At 36.3% G+C, this 23780-nt stretch overlaps 1 protein-coding gene across 2 annotated transcripts; it reads right to left on the bottom strand.

Annotated features, from left to right (window-relative positions):
* Positions 1–1870: 1870 nt before the first annotated feature.
* Positions 1871–23297, bottom strand: LOC113061764 (suppressor of tumorigenicity 14 protein homolog). 2 transcript variants are annotated; one of them, XM_026231189.1, is made up of 20 exons: positions 23128–23297; positions 22877–22989; positions 15874–16033; positions 15642–15772; positions 15488–15558; positions 14655–14809; positions 14230–14262; positions 13315–13549; positions 13062–13204; positions 12825–12928; positions 12640–12743; positions 11263–11399; positions 10995–11099; positions 10782–10889; positions 9506–9619; positions 9271–9384; positions 8988–9171; positions 6333–6601; positions 5876–6012; positions 1871–2984 (listed from the first exon to the last, which is right to left on the bottom strand). In XM_026231189.1, the coding sequence occupies exons 2-20, from the start codon at positions 22922–22924 to the stop codon at positions 2826–2828; spliced, it is 2511 nt and encodes an 836-aa protein (XP_026086974.1). In that variant the 5' UTR covers positions 22925–22989; positions 23128–23297; the 3' UTR covers positions 1871–2825. The 2 variants fall into 2 exon arrangements, with proteins under 2 accessions (XP_026086974.1, XP_026086973.1); XM_026231188.1 differs by having other exon boundaries at positions 22877–23297.
* Between the last annotated feature and the right edge of the window lie 483 nt (positions 23298–23780).

Consider the following 23780-nt stretch of genomic DNA (forward strand, 5'->3'; position numbering starts at 1 on the left):
GATTAGCTTTCTCTTTTCTTTTCCCCTTATGCTGTCAAATCCAAATTTAAACCGAGGTGCAGAACTTTCCTCCTGGTGCTCTCTCTCTGCTGCTCTGTCCTGCCGCAGGTATCTGCCTCCAGCAGACCGTGAGTCCACAGCAGCTCCTACAGAACCAGATGACACAGTCAAGGCAAATGCAGTTAAAGTTGTTAGAACAGAGGAAACCATAGATATCGTCTGAGGTTGACCATCTCATAAATCCTCTGTTCCTGCAGCCCTCTCCTTCTGCACACCTTTCTAGAGCCACTTCCTCTGTCTGCTTTCACCATATTGGATCACTTGTGTTGTTCTGTATTAAATAAATGCTGTTCTTTTTGCCTTTATTCATCAAAGTATCCTGAAAAAGTATCACAGGTTCCAAAAATAAAATAAAATAAATAAATAAATAAAATAAAACATTAGGCAGCAAAACTGTTTCCAACATTGATATTAAATCAGCATATTACAATTATTTCTGAAGGATCATGTGACACTGAAGAGTAATGATGCTGAAAATTCAGCTTTGCATCACAGAAATAAATTATATTTTAAAGTATATTAAAATATAAAACCATTATTTTAAATCATAATAATATTTTACAATATTAAAATGTTTCTGTATTTTTGGTCAAAAAAAAAAAAAGTGTATGTGCAGAATAAATTTCTTTACAAAAACACTGAAAATCGTAATGATCCCAAACTTTTGAACAGCAGTGTAATTAGGTAGAATAGGTAGTTATATCTCACAATGAATTTAGACAAAAAATAATTAATAGTTATATCTCAATTCTGACTTTTTCCAGAAGTAAGGGGTGCCTAATGTCTGTATCACAATTTACATGATGCATATTTCCTTCAAGAGAATGTAATATGTGATGTTGTGCATTGCTATTAATATTTTGGTATCATATTAATATCAATGCACAATATCACAAATCACATTCACCAGAGGAATATTTCATTCACAAACATTAGTTGAACACTTTATTCCTTTTCTAAACACACTGTATGACATTTTATTGACTATTGATTGTGCAACATAACTATTGTAGAATTAGTAATGTGTGTGTGTGTATATATATATATATATATGTGTGTGTGTGTGTGTGTGTGTATGTATAATTTCAGTAATTTGAAGCATGCCTTAGTCTAGTATCTCACTCAATTATTAGAATTATCTGATAATTAAATAAAAGCATTGTTTTTTCATAATTTTCATGAAACCAAAGATTTGTTCCTCCATATATGAGAGATCACCTGTAGGATGAGTCTAGCGCCACCCTGTGGATCTCAGGAACAGGAAATGGATTTATCTGTTCAGAACTGGCCCTGACCCAGAACTCCTCTGCATCAAAACTCATCTCCTTCAGCTTTCCTGTTAAGAAACACCTATGAAGTTCTAACATGAGGACAGTAGACAATTATGGCAAGGACCATGATATAAAAGTTGGTGGCAGGGTCTGATAAAAAAAAAAAAAGTATATTACATATATATATTTGTGTGTGTGTGTGTGTGTGTGTATATATAAATATATATATGTATATGTGTATATATATATATATATATATATATATATATAAGTATCTTTTTTTTTTTATTATTTGCTAAATGCTAAAATATATACAAATATATAAAAACTATGTTCTTAAGTATTAAAGGTAAAACAACAACACCTTTAATTTATGAAATGTAGTGCAGTAAAAAGTATGACATTATGCTTTGAAATGTCAAGTAAAGTTTTTCAAAGGAAAAAAAAATATGTACTTGAGTAAAGTAAAAAATACTTCACTGCTGTCCACATCTGTTAACATGACAGCAGTGTCAAGTAAAAACCATTTGAAACAACCTTTTATTGTTTGTACATAAATATACATAGTTTTAAGACCTCCAAGTAACAGAAACACTGCAAAAAATATTTTTTCCAAATAAACAAAATAATATACATTTCGTCACATACCACGGGAGCATTTACATTACAGAGGGAAACAAAAGTAATGTTGGTCAAACTTGGTAAAATTGGAAGTTAAAGGACATGGATGATTTAAAACTAAATTATTCAGCACTATTAAAATGTTCAACACTATTAACAATCAAATGACAGAGTGTATACTGAATATATCTGAAATCATGCAAGTCTTTATTTAAAGTTATCAAACAAATCTCCAACATGCAGAAAATGAATGGAATTTGTACTTCTAGAACCGGTTTATTGCACTCTTTCAGTAAAAGTATAATACAGATTTCACACTGTATTAACCAGATACACATTTTATTTGCTAAACTGTTCAATCATGGTGGATGAAACAATGATTTTATTATTTCTAAATGTATTTTTCAAGTGTTAAATGTAGTCCCTCAATCAAACCTTAAGCACTCCAGACTTCCTTTCAAGTGTTTCCATGTTTAACTCTCACATTACATACATATATATTGCACAAGTCATAAAAGACTGAAGATGTTTACATTCAAGTATGTGATTGAGACTCCAGAAATATACACTCCTTGAACCAGAGAAAACCCAAGGTACAGACCAAAACATAAAACTAAATCTTTCATATTCAAATAATAAAAGCTTCACTTTAAGAATGAACCTTTAAAAAAGAAAACAAGACATTTATTTACACATCTTAAGACAGAATAAAACCTTCCACTCTCATAAAATATATAAACATATAAAACAATTGTTAGACAAAAACTGGTCAAAAGTCCGTCCTTCTCTTCAGCCAGGCCATGCGTGTCATTAAAACATTTGCAGCCTGAGAAAACAAAACGGTTTTCAGTTCATTATAATCTTTGAGGCAGTTTATACTCCTGTCTTCTCCTTGATCCAGGCCCTGAATTTTGGCACGGTTGTGTAGATGCCAGGCTTGTTTCTGCGAGCACAACCATCACCCCAGCTCACCACTCCTGCCAGGAACATACGCTCATTTGATAAAACTGACATAGGACCACCAGAATCCCCCTAAAGAGAGAGAGAGGGGGTTATTTACATGGATTACAATAACAGGAGGATGAATCAAGAAAATAAAAAGATACAAATAAAATGGCATTTAAGTTAGAGATGCCCAATATTCAAATTCTGAATGATATCAAAAAGCAGATAATCATTTTTATAAATGGCAGATTAGAGCTGAAACAACGAATCGATTTAATCGATTAAAATCGATTATTAAAATAGTTGTCAACTTATTTAGTAATCGATTCGTCGCTAAATAAATTTTATTTGCCATAAGCGGCTCATTTCGTGCGCATTTCAAATCTGCGGTGACCAAAGTGTGGCAGTAATGAGCCACCGGAGGTTTTACTCAGCCAGTACAGCAGGTGAAGTAGCGAATAGCCAATAGCTGGCCTCGTTTTATGTCACGTGCTTCCCGAACAGCGTCTCTGCAGCATTCAGCGGGAAGTGGGAGTACTTTACTTTGAGCCTTCAAAATGAAGAGTAACCTGTAAACTCTGCACTACTGAACTGTTTAAGGGGCCGTTCACATATCGTGTCTTTTGCGTGCTCAAGTTCGTTATTTCCTATGTAGGCGCGCAGTATGAACTCTCATAATGGAAGCGACGCGGTCGCGACATTAACATTTAAAGCTTTACAAACATGTTATGTGATCAGTTTGTCGTTTACCAGTTCATAATTCAGACTTGCAGCCTAATTATGACTGAATGAGAGAGGTAAATGTTTGAGTATATTTAAAATGCACTTCTTTTCTAAGTATTCACTGCTCTTTTTCACACAGAAGGTTTTTTGTGTGTGTCCCAATTTTTTTTTTCTGGACAACCTTCTGATGGATTTTACTTTAAATTGTGAGTTCCATTCAGGTTTCATGCCATTGGCACTTTTTTTCGAAGGATTGTTTACAATTTCACAGCATAAGCTATAAAGCTTTTTCCCAGTAAATAATAAAATACAATGCACTGCAATTTTATTCTGTTTTATCCTTATACTTCGTGAAAATATGTTCTCAAAGATTCCTTAAGCTTTGTTTGGGATGTTAAACTACTTTAGGAGCTCTAAGGACTGCCATGGTGAAAACAATATTTGAAATCTCCTTGTGAATTTTGCTAGAGTATGGGTCAGTGTTCGGTGGTCAGAAGAGTTCGACAAAGGATTACTAACATAATAAAACAACTCCAGGTATATTTTTGATGAGGATATGACAATGCAAAATGGTTAAAATCTCTTAAAAATCTATGCTGAATGATAAAGACCCTTTATTAATAATTTACTTGGGGAAAAAAATGGAAAAAACTAAAATATAAGTACATAAACCGATTAATCGTAAAAATAATCGACAGATTAATCGATTATCAAAATAATCGTTTTTATAAAAGTATAAGGATAAAACAGAATAAAATTGCAGTGCATTGTATTTTATTATTTACTGGGAAAAAGCTTTATAGCTTATGCTGTGAAATTGTAAACAATCCTTCGAAAAAAAGTGCCAATGGCATGAAACCTGAATGGTACTCACAATTTAAAGTAAAATCCATCAGAAGGTTGTCCAGAAAAAAAAAATTGGGACACACACAAAAAACCTTCTGTGTGAAAAAGAGCAGTGAATACTTAGAAAAGAAGTGCATTTTAAATATACTCAAACATTTACCTCTCTCATTCAGTCATAATTAGGCTGCAAGTCTGAATTATGAACTGGTAAACGACAAACTGATCACATAACATGTTTGTAAAGCTTTAAATGTTAACTGTTAAAAAGCAATGTTATAAGCTTTTACGACTAAACATTTGCAAACAACCTTGTACTGGAGAATCTGCACAAATAAAATTCTTAGGGGCCGTTCACATATCGCACCTAAAAACGCGTGGAAAACGCTAGTCGCGTCGCTTTCTCCTTCTTTCCAAAGCGCTCGGGCTGAAGCGCCCCTGAGGCGTTTGCCTTTGCTAAGCAACCATGACGTGCCCTCTCCATGAAGACCCGGAAATTTCAGCAAAGGATAAATGGATGCGGTGTGGACGCGCCTGGAAAAACGGGCGCATCGCATCGCGTGCGTGTCGCGACCGCGTCGCTTCCATTATGAGAGTGCATACTGCGCGCCTACATAGGAAATAACGAACTTGAGCACGCAAAAGACACGATATGTGAACGGCCCCTTAAACAGTTCAGTAGTGCAGAGTTTACAGGTTACTCTTCATTTTGAAGGCTCAAAGTAAAGTACTCCCACTTCCCGCTGAATGCTGCAGAGACGCTGTTCGGGAAGCACGTGACATAAAACGAGGCCAGCTATTGGCTATTCGCTACTTCACCTGCTGTACTGGCTGAGTAAAACCTCCGGTGGCTCATTACTGCCACACTTTGGTCACCGCAGATTTGAAATATGCACGAAATGAGCCGCTTATGGCAAATAAAATTTATTTAGCGACGAATCGATTACTAAATTAGTTGACAACTATTTTAATAATCGATTTTAATCGATTAAATCGATTCGTTGTTTCAGCTCTAATGATAATCAATAAAAGACCTATTTTAAATTCAATGCTACTTTAAAAACAAAAACAAAAAAAAGATAATAAAACACATAAAATATTTGTAAATGCCTAAATAGAAAATATTAGTTAAAAATTAGTTAAAATTATTCTTCTCTTTAACATCAACTTTAAGTGAGCATTAGATGATGGCATACGATATCTAGATCTAAAAATAGGGAAAAATGAGCATTACCAAATAAAAATCTAATGTTGATCAAAACTTAAATTGTAAAAAATGAATAAATAGAATCTCTGATACTGACCACTAAATCAAATAATAAACAGAAATAAACCAGACATGCTTTAAAGGGAATAGTCCTGTGTCCGTGTCTGTTTAAAGCACATTCATCAGTGGTCTTTATGAAACCCACCTGACAGGCATCCACTCCTCCGGTCAGAACGCCAGCACACGTCATGCGAGACGTGATCTGACCATCCATTAGTTGGTTACACACTGTGCTGTTGATGATGCGAACATTCGCTTTCTGCAGCACAGTCGCTCCAGAGCCTGAAATACACACACACACACACACAAATCAAACACTAAGTTAAAGCACTGAATCCCTATTCACTGTTGCTTCATATTCACTCAGGTCCATTATAATCATTAACAGTTACAACTTTTGAGTTTATATAGTGTATTAGTAAATGTCAAAATCAACTAATACCATAAAGATTCATAAATCCTTTAGAAGTATTTTTCAATGTTTGTTTAACAAATACAACCTTGTGGTAAAGTGTGACTGATGCAAACTTCTGTTCTTGTGGTGAAATTTCGGCAGGATTTGTGAACGGTTTAAAGCATTATTGCGTGGCTCTTTTACTGACCTCCTTCTCTGGTGGCACCCCACCCGGTGATAGTGACCGTTTCACCAGCCGGGAAGACATCAGTGGCAGTGGGCAAGCAGATGGGTCGAATGCTGGCACTGAAGGTCACGGGTGAGTCCAGCTCCATCAGAGCGATGTCATTGTCATACGTGTTGGCATTGTAGTTCTTGTGAGGAATTATTTGTTTTATCAATCTCTTTGTTGCCTTCTGTTTCTCTTTTTGTGTGTGGAGACCCAAGTATGCTTCCCATGTGCCCGGCTGAGAATATCTGTGAATTCATCAGGTGTACAGACATCAGCATTTTCTCTTCTATTCTAAAGGGAGAAAACCAATGTACCGTATTTTACGGACTATAAGTCGCACTTTTTTTCATAGTTTGGCTGGTCCTGCGACTTATAGTCAGGTGCAACTTATTTATCCAAATTAATTTGACATGAACCGAGAGAAATGAACCAAGAGAAATGAACTTGAAAACATTACCGTCCACGGCCGTGAGAGGGCGCTCTATGCTGCTCAGTTCTCCTGTAGTCTACACTGAAGACATAGAGCGCCCTCTCACGGCTGTAGACGATAATGTTTTCTCTTTTCTAAATAAATTTCTTGGTTCTAAATAAATGCGACTTACATATGTTTTTTTCATCATCATGAAGTATTTTTGGACTGATGTGACTTATATTCAGGTGCAACTTATAGTCTGAAAAATACGGTAACTGATAAATTAATTTTACGGGTGTACGGTTTATATTAACTTTTTTAAAGCAGTGTGTAGAACCACAAAACAAAGCAATGTTTTATATATGACTCGTGCACAAGACTCCAAAGTTCCATAATGTAGTTTAATATATCTGATCTTAGTTTCAAACCAAAGCCGCGTTTCCACCAAAGGAACTTTACCCAGGAACTAGGGACTTTGGGCTGGTACTTGGTGTGTTTCCACCGCAGGAACCAGGAACTAAATAAAGTTCCGGGTAAAAAAAGTGCCCCTCAGAAAGTCCCTGCTGGCGAGGTGGTACTTTTTCAAAGTTCCAGAACTTTCGGGGGCGGGACTTTGACGCTAAACATTCTGATTGGTTGAGTCCACGTAGCATTGGTTGAGTTCAACCACCATTTATTCGGATAAATATTTTCAAAATATTACTGTTATTGTGTCATGAAATGTAATTTTAAAAGTATTTCAGGCGAGAATGTAGTTGTTTAAAACTCAAATCTGTTGTTTATTTATAAAGACAGCGCCTATTTAAAAATGTGTTTTGCCGATCTCGGAGACGGTGAGCTCCACTCGATCAGCGGGAGCTCAGTGATCATCCATCCGACCAGAAGCAGCCTTACCTTGGATAGACCTTCTGATATGTGCCGCTGGCTCTGACGTCTCTCTAGTGGTTTAACATAAAATATAATTCAGCTGCGGGGTAAATCTAACAGGTTTTCTTTTGTCTGTATTCAATTTATCTATATGTTAAAATGAAAACAAAAAAGGCAAATTTATATAATATTTCGTTTCATTGTAATGGCTGCATATAACATTACATATCCCTGAACTAAGTACATTTCTGCAGTTGTTATTATGCTTAAATGAAAACCAAAGGAGGCAGTGGTATTTGATATCCTATTTCGTTTTATTGTAAATATACAGTAAGGAAAATTGCAGTAGCCAAGACGAGCTGACTGAAGTTATCAAGTACACTGCTGTTTATAGATTTACCGGACTTGCGTCGTCGCGGACATCACACTCCCCAGTCGAATGCACAAAGTCTGAACTAACTACCGATGATGCACGTCCAAAATCAGCGTACTTTTTTTTTTTTTTTTTTTTTTTTTTTAAATCAGCGGTACTTTGTATTGAGAAACACGCGCGGACCTACGTCACCAGTCATTTGCCTAATCTTCCCGGTACTTTACACCGCGGTGGAAACGCAGAAAGCAACAGGTGTGGGAGGAAAAAAGTTCCTGGGAAAAAAAGTTCCTGGTAAAAATGTTCCGGGTAATTTCGGTGGAAACGCGGCACAAGATACTATAACTTTTTAGAACTTTTACTATTTAATACAAAGATGTTCACTTTTGACACTACCATTTCTAAAGACATCTCTTCTACCAAATACAGTAAAAAAGTTTTCGGCATCAGAAATCATTCTAAAATGTTGATTTGCTGCTCAATAAACATTTCTTATTATCATCAATGTTGATTTTTTTTTCTTGCTGCTTAACATTTTTGTGGAAATCGTCATACACTAGCATTCAAATGTTTGGAGTAAGATTTAAAGATGTAAAAAAAAAGAGAGTGATTAATATTTTTATTCAGAAAGGATATAATAAATTGATAAAGTGACAGTAAAGCATAAGGATTTCTATTTCAATTGTTGTTTTAAATATAAGGATCATGTGATACTGAAGACTGCAGTAATGATGCTGAAAATTCAGCTTTGATCACAGAAATATCTTAAAATAAATTCAAAAACTTATTTTAAATTTTAAAATTATTTTTTACTGTATATATAAATTCAATTAAATGCAGCCTTGGTGACGTCTTTCATATATATTAAACAAACAAATCTTAATTATTCCTTCTGGACTTCTGGCCTGTAGTGTAAGTGTCCAAACAGTTTTTGAAAGGTTTATTTAATGGTGCAGTTAAAGAAAGAAAACAGAACATTTACTTGATTTTGTCTTCGTCTTGTACGCAGTGGGCAGCTGTCACAATCCATTGTTCACTGATGATTGATGCGCCGCAAACATGTGCGGTGTTTTTAATGTGCAGGCTGACCTGCCATGGGAACTCATCCACATCTGCTTCCTGACCACCCACAATTCGAGGCTTCGAGTTAGCCTTCCTACCACAGTCTAGAGGACAAAGAAAGAGCGAGAGATGGAAACCAATGCTTAACAATGCAGGATATGTGTTGAAGAATAGATGTGAGGAAGTGGAAGCTCTGCACGCACTGCAGTTGGACTCGTCTGATCCGTCTTCGCAGTCAACTTGCCCGTCACACATAGGGTTCGGTTTGGTTAAGCATTTGCCATTACCGCACAGAAACGTTGAGTCTTTACAGATATCTGACATCACAATGAGAACGAATGAAGAGAAAAAATACGCTTAAAGTCTCCAAATGTATTCTCTGAATATTTTTGAATTCAATAAACAATAAAAATAATACTACGATAAATTCTTTGTCACCTCTTGAACAGCCGTCTTCATCTGAGCCATCTTTACAGTCTCGATTCCCGTCACACCTCAGCTTCTCTGAGACACACTGATTGTCGTTGCATTGAAATTCTCCAACGTTACAGCCTGCCAGAAAAGAGGACAGCGGTGTTAAACCAGATGAGGATGTGTTTCTGAGTGCTGGAGAATACAGAGGCCCATCCACAGACAGGGTACCGCATGAGGAAATGGGTTTCAGAGTAACTTCCAAATCACAATATTTTGATCAATGCATTTCCAAGTCATCTCCTCGAAGTTCTCTAATTTTGGGCTGGAAACCTGTTGAATGCAATCTACCACATGCCTTCTGTCCTCTGACTGATAGTTTATTTTAGTGTTATTATAAAAACAGTCTCTTCAGGTCATGGTACACTTGTCTTTGTACTGTGAAATCCTTTTTTTATAAAGTGAATGGAAAAATTACGCTTATATTCTTATTAAAGATGATAATTTACTGGATGGAGGCAACTTAGGTTTACTACATACAGAATTTGTTTTTGGAAAATCCAGTTATTATCAAATATGACACATTGAGGAATGTTTATCGCTCAGTCATCATTGTTTTGTATTGCATTATATTTTATTTTATTGTATTGCATTTAAATACCATCTAACTAAAAGCATATTATTGGAAGATACGGAGTTAAATATTTATAAGTATTTTATGCAAGTAGTTGGTTACACTGTTATAAAGATCTCACTGATTTACATGACAAGATATCAGAAATTATTTTTTGTTGCATTTATATCAGCAGCTGTACCAATTATAAAATGTAGGTGTTTTTTCTTCCAAGCTCCATATTCTTCTATATAATACTTTATGATCCATAAAAGCATCCATCTAAATATTATTTCATATGACAGGCTTTACAGGGTTAACTAACATTATTGTATTATAAAAACAGATAATTAATTGATTATAGAAAAAAACAGAACTGAAATGGCATAATTGCATTATTAACTTATTTCAAATTTGATATGCTTTATATATTCTCCTCAGTCCTCATAAAAAATCTAAGTGAATAAAATGCAGAATTCTTGGTCGAAATAGTGATAAATATAAAAGCAATTTTAATAAATAAAAGTTTAAATAACTTCTATAATCGTCTCAATTTTAGCATCCTTGTATACTGAATGTGTCTGTGTCTCCATGTCTTCTCCTTTCATTGCATGTGGAGGCAGCATTTCTCACGTTGGATTGAATATAGAGGAAAAGTCGGAGAGAAAGGAAGAAAGAAAAGGCTCCTACCACAATTAAGTTCATCTGTATCATCTCCACAGTCATTTACTCCATCACACCGCCAGAACATCGGCTTACAGAACCCGTTTCTGCACTTGATCATGCTGGCATCACATTCTGAAATCCACATTCAATCTCAGTATATCTGAACTCAGGTCATATTCAGAGAGCAAGTGTGTAATTCTGTGTGTGAATCTGAGACAGAGTTCGCTGCACACTTACGGCAGTTCCTCTCGTCTGTGCTGTCACCACAATCGTTCCAGCCGTCACAGCGCAAAGGTGGGTTTATACAGCGCTTGTTGTCACACTGGAACTTATACGGGCAGGCTGAGAGATTCAGAAACTGGATTCACTTTTTAATATGTTCACACTCACACCATTTTAAAACTGCATCAATTAGTCTATTTATTTCCACCTCAGGCCAGACGGTTACCAATAGTTAAATATTTTCTACTTTTTACTTAGTAACCATTTTTATGTCTTAACTTACGGTCAGTGGGCTCAAAGACCTCATAAATGGCGCTAAAACCTTGATCTACTTGTGATGAATCCGATTTGAACACAACAGTCATCTTGTTACTGTTGACGGTCACTATGGTATTTTCAGGCTGCTTTCCACACAATGTGCTGCAAAGAAACAAACAAGCAGTGCGTGTGAAACCACCAACTACATTTACACTTTATCATTTAGCAGACACTTTTATCCAAAGCGACTTACAATTGAGAACAATAGAAGACCAACAAGAGAACAACAACAGTATACAAGTGCCATGACAAGTCTCAGTTAGTCTAGTACAGAACACCTAGCCAGGTTTTTTTTTCTTCCCAAGAATATGATAGACAAGAAAAGAAAACTATTTACCATGGAGAAAATTACGTCAGAGAGAGACTTTTTTCTTTAAATTACTGAACCATATACTGATTGACTGCATAACATCTACTGAACTAAATATGTTGTTGCTATAGAAAGAATGTTGGCTGAACTTTTGTGACTTCTTTACCCTTCTTTGTATATAGTTTTTATGTGCTGAAATTTAAGTTTAATTGTTAAATTGTTAGTAATATTACTTTTGATTTCAAGATAAATGAGCACTGCTTAAGCTGATTAAAGAAGATATTTGTAAGTTGTAAAAGTTGTAAAAATGACAAACATCAAAGAGCTGTTGTCAGTTGTTTCCTTTAAACGATTAAAACCCAGTACTTTTTCCATGAGCTTTCACCTCATGCCCTTGAGCAAAACATTTAAACCCAGACTGCTCAATGTGATTGTTTCTATAATAAATGTACTGTACACCGCTTTTAAATTAATCTCAACAAAAGATGAGCAATACATGTGACCATACTAAAATTATTCAGAATTACTGATTTATTAAATTTAACCCAAAATATCATCTGAGAGGAAAAAAATAACATTATACCCTTCAGCCAATAATATCTCAATATTTATTAACTAAAATGACAAACTAGAAACTGCTCATTTACCATTTTTTAAATATAATTTTCATACTAAATATTTTTGTTGCTTTCCAGTAAAATATATATTTTAAACTAAATACATTTACACGAGAAAAAAAAAACTAAACAATTAAAATGTTTGCCCATTTCATTTATTTAACCTTCTTAAGCCAATATGGATTTTTTTTCTTGTTTCAAGCATAACTAAATTTCTAAAGACAACTTTCTGTGTCAACTTTTCTTCTCAAAATAAATAAATCTTCTTTTAATATTTTTAAACCTTTTTACTAGAATACAAGACAAAAATAGGTGGGAAGATCCAAAAGAAATGTCTAATGTGGCCATGCGCTTTATCAGCACTCTTAGAGGATCAATTTTGTGTAATGTCTAAAAGAAGTTTTAAAATACGGACCTTACACCAACAATCTGCACATAATCTCCAGAGCAATGATTCAGACTCCCTGTAGAAACCATGAACGTGGTGAACCTTAACTTGATGTGTTTACCATCAGGAACCTTTAAACAACAGAGATGGGTATAACACTGTTATAACAGTCGTTCAATGTGACATTAACTAGATCAAAATGAATGTCTCACCTGGATGTCCCACTGACATGTTTTGTTGGGTGGGTAATAACTGGGGAAGTTGGGTGACTTAAAACTACCAGACGTTCCACCTAATTTACCACCACATGCAAGATCTGTTAAACGGGGAGAACGAGAGGATTAGAAAGTTCACAGTACAGCATACTCTATTATTATATTATATAATCATAAAAACATATTAATCATTCAAAATATGTTTTTGTTGAAACAACAAGGATTCATTTTTACCGCTGCTATCTTGACTGATCTGAGTCATACGGGCTCTGAAACCCGGAAAATTCCCTTCTTCGTTTGTTACGAAGGTGACCAGCATAACATTCCGGGACGAGATGAAATTTAAAGGATTACTGGGAGAATTATAGCCACACTCCCTGTTTGATAGAGAGAAACTTTGAGTTCATATTCCACACGCTGATATTAGAGATGCATATAAAGCCACCAGATGGTGCTCCATCTGCAAACACGGTTCACAGTTCCTTACTCTTCCATGAGGTGTTTGTCCACGGCGACCAATGAGTCATACACTCTCACAAAGTCATTTGAACAGTTTCCTTCCAGGTTGAAGGTGTCAAAAGACAACTTTAGCACGTGGCCTGGGTCTCCCCGAAGCTGCCACTGCACAAAAGTGTTTGGAGCATAAGGTTCGTCGGGGAAACCTGGGGATGTAATGATCTCTTCAGCAGAACTCTTGGCGTGCTGGGAGTATCTCATACTTGCTGGAAATACAGAAAAATATGTTATTCTTACACATTTATTATTGGATACACAGTACATTAATGAGTGCTTAGGGAATTCTGTTCCAAAACCCACTGAACTTTGGTGCCTAGGATTTCCACTACATGGGAAACACAGAGAGAACTGCGGAATTCAACCATGTCTAACTTGAAGAAATTGTACAGTAGAATGTAGTTCCCAAATAACTTTTTTTTTTTTAAGATACCACAGTTTTTACAACAGTGTTTACACTTGGATATTTATTCTAAATGTAAATTAATAGCTTTATAAATGCAACTGATTAGACATCATTTGTAATTTTTAAAGTATTATTTAAATGGAATTCAGAAAAATTAAAACGGAAAATCCAGAATTTAAAACTTCGGGGGGGGAAAAAGAGCACTAAGATTTGCTTTGCTGCCTACTGCTTACATAGTCAGCTGCTTTCTATGGCAGCATTCAAACTGAACAGAAACCACACGTGACGGTCTATTTTTTTTAACTGATCTTGTTGCAGTTCATTATGGGATGGGATTGCTGATGCTGCCTTATAATTTGGCAAAACTAAGATATCTCAGCATCATTAGGTTACCTTTCAGAACTTGCTATGGAAGCAGCTCATTAGGTTTTGTTACAGAGAGTATATGAGAGACATGAGAGACATGAGTAATGGACTACTCACCCCTGGCTTTTGAGAACAAACGTGTGTCCAGAGCTGTTAATGAAAGATTGACATCTGTGCTTCAGGATCATGGGAATTCAAATATTATATAACAAGCAATCTAGAGATCGGTATCAAAGTGAACCTCACAAAACCCATAATCACAAAAAAAAAGTTGTTTGAGAAACCCATTTTTAGGAAATTGTTTTCATCATAATTAAGCACACTACCCCCAATCTCATTACTGTAATGCAAAATAAAATAATGAAATGTTATTTTAAGCATTTATAGATCTGATTACTGTTGTACTATTTGTAAGTTTGTACATTTATTTCTTTAGGCAAAGTTTTTAATGTAGATTTTGCTGAAAAATATGACCTAGACACGTTTAAATGAGTTTCATCCATCTATCCAAACTATGTCATGGATGTGCTATGCAGTATTACCTGAAGACACAACATGATCAAAGACCAGGGGACCCTGTTTTTCCCCAACTCTGCGAACTTTGGAGCTTAACCTGTTCACAGCCTGATCCACTTCTGCTTCCTGTCCCGCTGGAACAGCAAACTCTGACTCATAGTAAGCTATTACACTGCCCTCACTGCAGACAGACAGAGACAGGCCACGTTCAATATAACAGTGTACATCAATGACTACCAGAAAAATGCATTTTCACATTGATGAAAATTTGTTAGAACTTTAGCCACTTATTGTTCATTAAAGTTATTTTTCAATAGTGAAAAGTTAAAATTTTGCCCATTTATGATGAAATGCAAATAAAACATTTCAATTTAGGCAAAACAAAATGGTCTGTGCAGATCCATAAGGAATAGTTCACTTAAATATGAAAATGTACTTACCTTCAGGCCATCCAAGATGTGGATGAGCGAGTTGGTTTCTTCATCGGAGAAATGTAGCATTACATCACTTATTCACTACTGGATCCCTTGTGGTGAATGGGTGCCATCAGAATGAGAGTCCAAACAGCTGATTACAGTCCGTCAGTGGGTTTTGCTGTGAGAGGAAAACAGGGGATGGACTTTTTCAGTGGAGGAAATGTTATTATGGATTTTGGACTTTTTTTGCCAGAAGTGATGTTTTTATCAGCTGTTTTGACTCTCGTTCTGACGACACCCATTCACTGCAGAGGATCTACTGGTGAGCAAATTTCACAGTTTTGATTAAGAAATAACTCATCTACATCTTGGATGAGCAAAGTAGCTGCAAGACCAAAAAAACCATTCAAAAAGTGTTTTAAAAATGTGTGTATTCTTCGTACCTGAAGGCTTGGACTTCGGAACCAATGTAATATTTAGACAGTTGTGGAGATTCGGAGTACATTGATTTTAGCTAAACATGAATAAAAAAATGAATTACACACTTTTCAACTGTCATCATTATGCAAAACAAATTAGTTATAATTTGATTCCTACCTGAGCCATGACTTGGTTTGCCAAGTCTTTAAATTCTGCACTGTCCGGGTTTTCATACGCATCCACAAAAGCTTGATTTGCTATCCTAACTGAGCCGGTGTAAATCTTCTGTGACTGCAAATTCTGCCGGACTGAAGACACCAGGACACGAACCAACAAACATGTGATCAGCACTATCAGGACGGACACTGGTAACAGTGTTATGCTGTCTGTGGCTACAGTACTGACTTACAGTGGAAATGCCAGACCAGAAGCCCAATGGTCAAAGCCAAAACAGCAGCCAAGATCACCACAACAACAATGATACCAACTTTCCCAGGGCCCCTCTTCTTCTTCAGCTTTTTATTATCTGATGCTGGCAAGAATGTGTCAGCTAATTCCCAGTTCATATCCTAAAAGCAAAAGAAAAAATATATACTTTATACATTCTCTGTGAATTTCAGGGTCTCTGAATTCAACCAGAAAAAAGTCAGTTTGAAGAAATACATAAAAATTAAAGCTGCAGCACATATCCTCAACAGAATCGGATTGAACAGAAAATACACAGTAAATTGCAGAGCTTTTCTGACAGAATAAGTACAGATTCAGATGTATTATATAAGAGCAGCATCAAAACACTTCCCTAGGTGTTGTTTTCAGAGGAGAAGGAGGACTGTCTACATTTTTATAAAGCAATCAAAACTTTTTTTTTTTTTTTTTTAGTAATACCATTCATCATAGACACCACCAAAAAATTGGTTTTAAATAATTGTGTTGAGAAAAGCATGTTTGGGTGGACTGTGGAAATTTTAACTGCTTTTACTTTCTTACTGTATTTACTAAATATTATCATGCATTTTAAGCAATAGAAAACATTTTACAAGGATAAGTGATGAAACTTTATTTGAATAAATATTATGTTAATATAAACCATGCTAAAAATATATATAATAATATAGCTTGCTGTTTTAACAGTTCTTCAGATGCCTTTAACCCAGAAATGACATAAATAAGTGAAAGTGACGTGACATTCAGCCAAGTATGGTGGGTGACCCATACTCAAAATTTGTGCTCTGCATTTAACCCATCCGAAATGCACACACACAGAGCAGTGACATACACACACATCCGGAGCAGTGGGCAGCCCTTTATGCTGCGGCGCCCGGGGAGCAGTTGGGGGTTCGATGCCTTGCTCAAGGGCACCTCAGTCGTGGTATTGAAGGTGGAGAGAGAGCTGTTCATGCACTCCCCCCACCCACAATTCCTGCTGGCCCAGGACTCGAACTCACAACCTTTCGATTGGGAGTCCGACTCTCTAACCATTAGACCACGACTTCCCCCTGAATGAGGCCGATGAGTATGGTGTCATCTGCAAACTTCAGGAGCTTGACAGAGGTGTCCTTAGTGACAGACGGAGTTGCAGAACATAATGCAGTCCAAAGTCTACTGCATCGTCCACAGACCTGTTTGCTCTGTCGACAAACTGAAGAGGATCTAGCAAGGGTCCAGTGATGTCCTTCAGGTGGGCCAGCACCAGTTTTGCAAATGACTTCATGACTACAGATGTTAAAGCCACAGCCCTTTAGTCATTTAGTCCTGTAATTTTGGGTTTCTTTGGGATGGGGATGAAGGTGGAGCGTTTGAAGTATGAAGGGACTTCACACATCTCCAGTGATCTGTTGAAGATCTGTGTGAAGATGGGGGCCAGCTGGTCAGCACAGGATTTCAGACAGGCTGGTGTAACACAATCTGGGTCTGGTGCTTTTTTCCTTTTCTGCTTCCGGAAGACCTGGCATACAGCATCCTCGCTGTATTGCATGTGTATGTGGGGGGGGGGGGGTTGGATGCAGGAGGTGTGGATGGTGAAAGCGGTTGTTTGAAAAGGACTTAGGTCAGTATAAGATGAACCAGGCTGTGATCAGAATGTCCCAAAGCTGCTCGAGGAACAGAGTGATATGCATACTTTATTGTGGTGTAACAGTGATCCAATATACGACTGTCTCTTGTGGGACATGTAACATGCTGTCTGTATTTTGGCAGTTCATAGGAGAGATTGCCTTTATTAAAGACCCAGAGAATGATTAAAACAGAGTCCGGGTGTTGTTGTTCTGTCTCTGTGATCTGGGGCCTGTACCATGACGGTAGCTGAACAAATTCAGAGTTACAGGATTAGTTTTAAGTTGACAAAACCAAACCTCTCCAGTCCGGCTTTGTTGGTACCATGATGCTGATCATCAACTTTCTTTGTCAACTCATGCTTTGATCCTGAGTTTGTGGAGCGCGTGTACATGAATATGTGACATCACTGGTGAACAGCCAATCATGGCCTTGCAATTCAAAGCAAGTTTGATTTACTTAGCGAGATTCAAAACTGAAGGTTAAAGGTTTTGCTAAAGGTTAACAGACTGATGAATATGACCAATTTAAACGTCATATGAAATATGAAGGAGGACAAATAAAATAAATTATCTTGCTTTATCAGTGAAGTCACAAGTGAAACTCGTTAACTTAGTTTACACATTTGAAAATATATAGTGATAAGAGACTCCAACATGTAAGGTCAGATTTTTTATTTTTTAAATAGTGCAATCGTTTGATCTGTATCTTATCTGTATACATTACTATTTAAAATAAACGATTTATAATAACTGTTAAAGTAAAATTGTGTGTAAAAGATAAATAATAATATCACAATTATTATATAAATCATAAAAGACTCAGTAATTATCATTTTGTTGTTGTTTTTTCTTTTTAGTATTAGTGACCTTTAATTATGAGCAAGATAAACTGGAGTGACTGTGTCAGACATGTGTCACTTCTCTCACATCTGATTGGTCCAGCTTCAGTTTGAGATCTCTAATCCAGAACATAGCCTGCCCCAGAGCAGGTTAGCTGTGGAGTGTAAGTTACTATGGCAATAAACGCAGCTAAAAGCCTAGCCACTTACATGGTACCTAAAACCCAGGATTGGTGCAAACTAAACTGAAATTTACCTGGCTAGCCAAATAATCCGGCTTCATGGTACAGGCCCCTGATCAGCAAGTTTCTGTAAAGCTGAGCTCACATGCGCTTGCGGGGGAATGTAAACACTCACCAGAATGAACGAGTGAAACTCCCGCAGCGAATAGAACGGCTTGCAGCATTTCTAGATTAGGACAGCACATCTTCTTTAACACAGTTACATCTGTTGTGTAAATTTTGTGTAAAAAATAAATAAAATAAATAAATAAAAGGACTTTGTGACAAAAGAGCATTTACACGTGATGTGAAGTGCACCAGGTTTCTAATTAAGTATGAGTTTTTAATGTTTCTGAAAGAAATCTCTTATGCTCACCAAGACTGCATTTATTTGATAAAAAAATCAGTACAAACGATAATATTGTGAAATATTATTACAATTTAAAATAACTTTCAAACTACTTTGATGATGTTTTTCTTACCTTTCTGGACATGGACAGTATACTGTGCACACAGTTTCAATGGAGGGACAGAAAGCTCTTGGACTAAATCTAAAATATCTTAAACTTTGTTCTGAATATGAACGGAGGTCTTACGGGTTTGGAACAACATGAGGGTGAGTTATTAATTACATAGTTTTAATATTTGGGTGAACTAACCCTTCAAGCAGTTGACATTCTATGACGACATTGAAAAACCAGCTGATCACTGCTGAATAAGTGAGATATCACAGAGTCATTTTCAGGTTTCATTTGTGGGGGTGTTGTCTCATACTAAATGATGCAGGTGTACACACAGGTATCATACAAATACACAATAACATGACGTGGTGCTGACCCTTCAACTCAAAACTGATTCATGAAATCAATTAAACCACATATGCACCAAAACACTTAATCTGATCTGCATTTAACTAGTAGTGTTGCTTTAAAACAATACCCAAGTACAATTTAGTTAAATTTTATATCTTAGAACCCAATCTTTTTATGTTTATATTGTTTTTATCAAGAGTATTATTTTATACAGATTTTGAAAACTTGAAACCACACTATGCTCAGGGACCCTGTGAATCATATTTTGAACTGGTTAATTTATATAAACCTTTCGAATGGACCAACTTTTTCTCAACACTACATATGACGGAAAGAGAGATGGCTTTTGATTTCTTTGAAAACATCTGAGCGACTGTCAAACTGGTGAGTAATGCAGTTAAGCTGCGTCACTACTTACTTCCCAGCAACCAGTGACAAACCGATGTTTGAGATCTTGGTTAAAGATTTTAAAAACAGCCCGTTAAAGGGCAAATATTATGTTTTCACTTATTTTGAAGAATTATTTAGTAAAAATGAATATACATTTTATTTTTTGCAAAGTAGGGTATGTCTCAGTTCTTATTATATTGGTAAACAGTCACCTAGTAGTACACTGAAATAAATGGGTGTAGTATTTACTTATTGTAGGAAAATATTTTCACGCACAAATCCCAAAAAACACATTGAACTCAACTTAAATTGTTTCAAAATAAAGACTGAAATAGCATTTTCTAGTAAAACATTATAATATATATAAAATTATAAAAAAAAAAAAATATATATATATATATATATATATATATATATATATATATATATATATATATATATATATATAAAAAATAATAATTTTTTAAGGGTACCCTAGATGCTGGCATCCACATTGTCTGCTGAGAAACATGTATCAGTCACCACGACATATAACCAAACAATTCACTGACTTTTTAATCCCTTAAAATAAGCTACTCATAATTGCCAGAGACTTAAGATGCAGTTGTCGACTGGAAGCACTTCATTTAAGGTCTTGTAAAAGTCTATTGGCACCCAATCCTCACAGACAACAATGAAGCATAGCTAAACCAGTCAAGCAGAACTACTTAAACACAAACAGAAATGAAATCCCCAACACATGCAAACCGATCGAGATGAAAAGAAAAGGAATGAATGTCAGCTGAACACCTGGGCTTGTTCTCACAGAGTTACTTTTCAAGTTTGTTAACTGTACAAGTTCAGTATAGAGGTTAACAATCAAAATGTCAGGTTGTGCAATGTGTCATAACATCTTATAGTCAACCTACAAGGCCTTGCAGGTACAAAAAATTATACATACATATATATATATCAGGGCTCTCAAGTCTCACGCATTGGGCGTGAGACCCACGCATTTCAACTCGTTCACACGCTCACACGCCACACCTTGTATTTCTCACGCAGAGACATTACGAGGATAATAATGCCCACCAAGTTGCGGCGCTATTTTTTAAACAGCGAAACAGGTAGAGGAATCAAGTGAGTTTCCCGAAGGCCCTGACACGCACCAGCTAATCAAATAAAAAAAAATATAGCTACCGATCAGCCAATCAGAAAATAGCATTGCTGTATCTGGGTAAGGCTCGTGCGCAAAACAGATTCAGACTCTCGCTGAAGTAAGTAACGTAATGGTTACAGAAGAGGACAGTAAGCATCCTAGTAAGTCAGCTCACCATTGCTGGGGAATATATGTGTTCAGACATATATGATGTTTTGTCCAACTCCATTGACTTGCCAAGACAATGACCCCGATTTTCACTAATGTTATATGATTTTTTTTTAATCAATATATGAATTTTCTATTTTTTCAAAACAGTCTAAGATATGTTTTGGTCTGATGGTTATTATGACCCCGACCCCACGCAATTTTGGCCATCGTACGTGGTCGGCCGTAGCGTTTGCGCCGATTATTAGCCCACTATTATTTTTATAGTTAACGTTATACGTTGAAGAGGATGCGGGGCTACTCTGACAGTTTTATATAAGAGACTTCTATAATAGGCCTATCCATAATACTTGTATGGCAGTAGTTTGAATTATTTAATTCAGTTTTTTCTTTCCTTTTATTTTTACTGCACAACTTCCTGGTCCCCATTTTGAAAACGTTTTGCCTAAGCTATTTCATTATATTTTATCCAATGTATAATATTGATTATTGTATTCGTCTATTTCAAAGATGTCATGGAAGAGGCAAAGGAGCATTCTTTCATGCTTTGCTCTAAGATCAGCTCCCTAAAAAGGTGGCTAGGTCAGAGGAGGAGACTGTGGAGAAGACAGTGGAGGAGGCAATTAGGGTGCCAGTAGAGGATGGGTCCATGGAAGAGACTGAGGACACCATAGAGGAAACAGTGGAGAACCCACTGGAAACAGGGAAAAAGAGAGGGTTAAGTAGAGCAACCACCTATAGGTGTTCCTTTAAGAAAGAGTGGTCAACCCAATGGCCATTCATCACAAAGGGAACCACTAGCTCTTTTTACTGGTGCTTAGTCTGCAGACAAGAGAACTCCTGTGTCCATCAAGGTGTGAGGGACATAAGCAGGGAGGCTTTCTAAAATAGCTGCATTGGTTTTAGTGCTCCCTCATTCAAATGCCTATGCTGAGAGGGTTTTCTTCATGGTGGGATTAAACAAGACCAAAACCAGGAACAGCTTAGCACTTGATAGAACCTTGTCATCCATCATGATAGTAAACATGGCTGGCCTGGAACCACAGTGCTTCAAATGGGAGCCACCAACCCCTGGCCTCAAAACCAGCTACCAAGTACCAACACCTACAATAAACAACACTGATTATTTTCTCTCTCTCACACACACACACAAATGCTGAATTAAATATTATTTTATTTGTAAGAATATGTGTCATTTACGAAATCATACACCTGTCCCCATCAACCGCCTGCCGCGATGCGGCCGCCGCCAAAATCTCACTCTGAACTCAGTTCAAAACTTGAGAGCCCTGATATATATATATTATATAATCAATGTTAGCTTTCATCTTGATTGTTAAAGCCACAAAGTTGTAAAGAACATCTACTAAAAATATTAGTGTTAGAGGAGCTTTAACATAACATAATACTAACTTACGAACACATTTTGAGTCCCTGAACACAAAAATGTATGACTTCCTGATATTTACAGGTTTCCCATGAGCGTGGGAACCTTGACAGCAATAGACATAGTCATAGATGGCAGCAATGCCTCTACCACCATAACCACAATCTTGTAAATAAGATTAAATATAAATAAAATATACATTTATAGTTTTAAACTTCCAGCCCTTGCAGATCTTGAAATGATCCCTTTTACGAAACAGGTCGACACAACATGAAATACATTCAAGTGATAAAAGATGCCCACAGCAAAGCTCTTAGTATAGATATGTGAGATATCACTCATTACATGTTTGAGGTTGGAAACTATTAAGTTGTTAATAATATAAAGTCTGGGTAAATCTTACCGAAGAGGAACCGGGAGTGTAGCGCATTCCTCGATCCATAGGGTCCATTTCTGAGAGACCACCAGGAGAATAATTATCTACAAACGTTTCTTCTCCTCACACTTCTTCCTCTGCTAATAAAATAAGACGAAGAATTGTGTACTTTAAGAAAAAAAACCAAGCTTGCTATTTTAAGAGTGTGGAAATCAACAACACGACCATAACAAGTGCACGAGGAACAAAATGTAAACACAACACAAAATATAAATTACAGCGTCCTTTTAAATGAACTGTGGAACCAACTAAGACGTGTATGTCTCAAGAACGAGATGACAGGATTAAAACCAGGTATTTGTATGTGTTTCCCGGTGAGAGTGAAGATTGTTTCGACTGCCTGAGAAACGAGGAAGATATTTCCGGTAGAGTGGGCGTGACTAACTCAAGCGATACCGGCTCTACAGGTGAGCACTAAACAGAAATAACACTTTAAAACACAATCTCCAATCTACACAATAGTCCTAAATACACCGATATAAGTGACTACATACCTTAACATTTTAAAGCAACTGTAAGGTAGGCTTTATTTAAAGTATAGATATGACTGTAGAAATTCAGTATCGATGAGTATTTCTGCTGCGGAGTGACTCACATTCTGCGAACGTCTACTATGTCTCGGAATCTTATTAGTGTGCTGCCTACTTAGAGCGCGTGGTTAGTCAACATACCTGTAGACTGATTCGGAATGCGCCTATGGGACCGAAAAGACTGTAAGTAGTAGAATTTGAGACAAAGCCTTCAATGATACAAACTTGACTTGTAGGTTTCTGTTGCATGAATATGGCGTTTCCACTTAATAGAGCTCACTGGAAAAACGATGAGTAGGTATTACTAAATATAGACCAATACAAAAAATAATAAAACAAAA

Source organism: Carassius auratus, chromosome 43 (assembly GCF_003368295.1).
Source record: "Carassius auratus strain Wakin chromosome 43, ASM336829v1, whole genome shotgun sequence".
Lineage (NCBI taxonomy): Eukaryota > Metazoa > Chordata > Actinopteri > Cypriniformes > Cyprinidae > Carassius > Carassius auratus.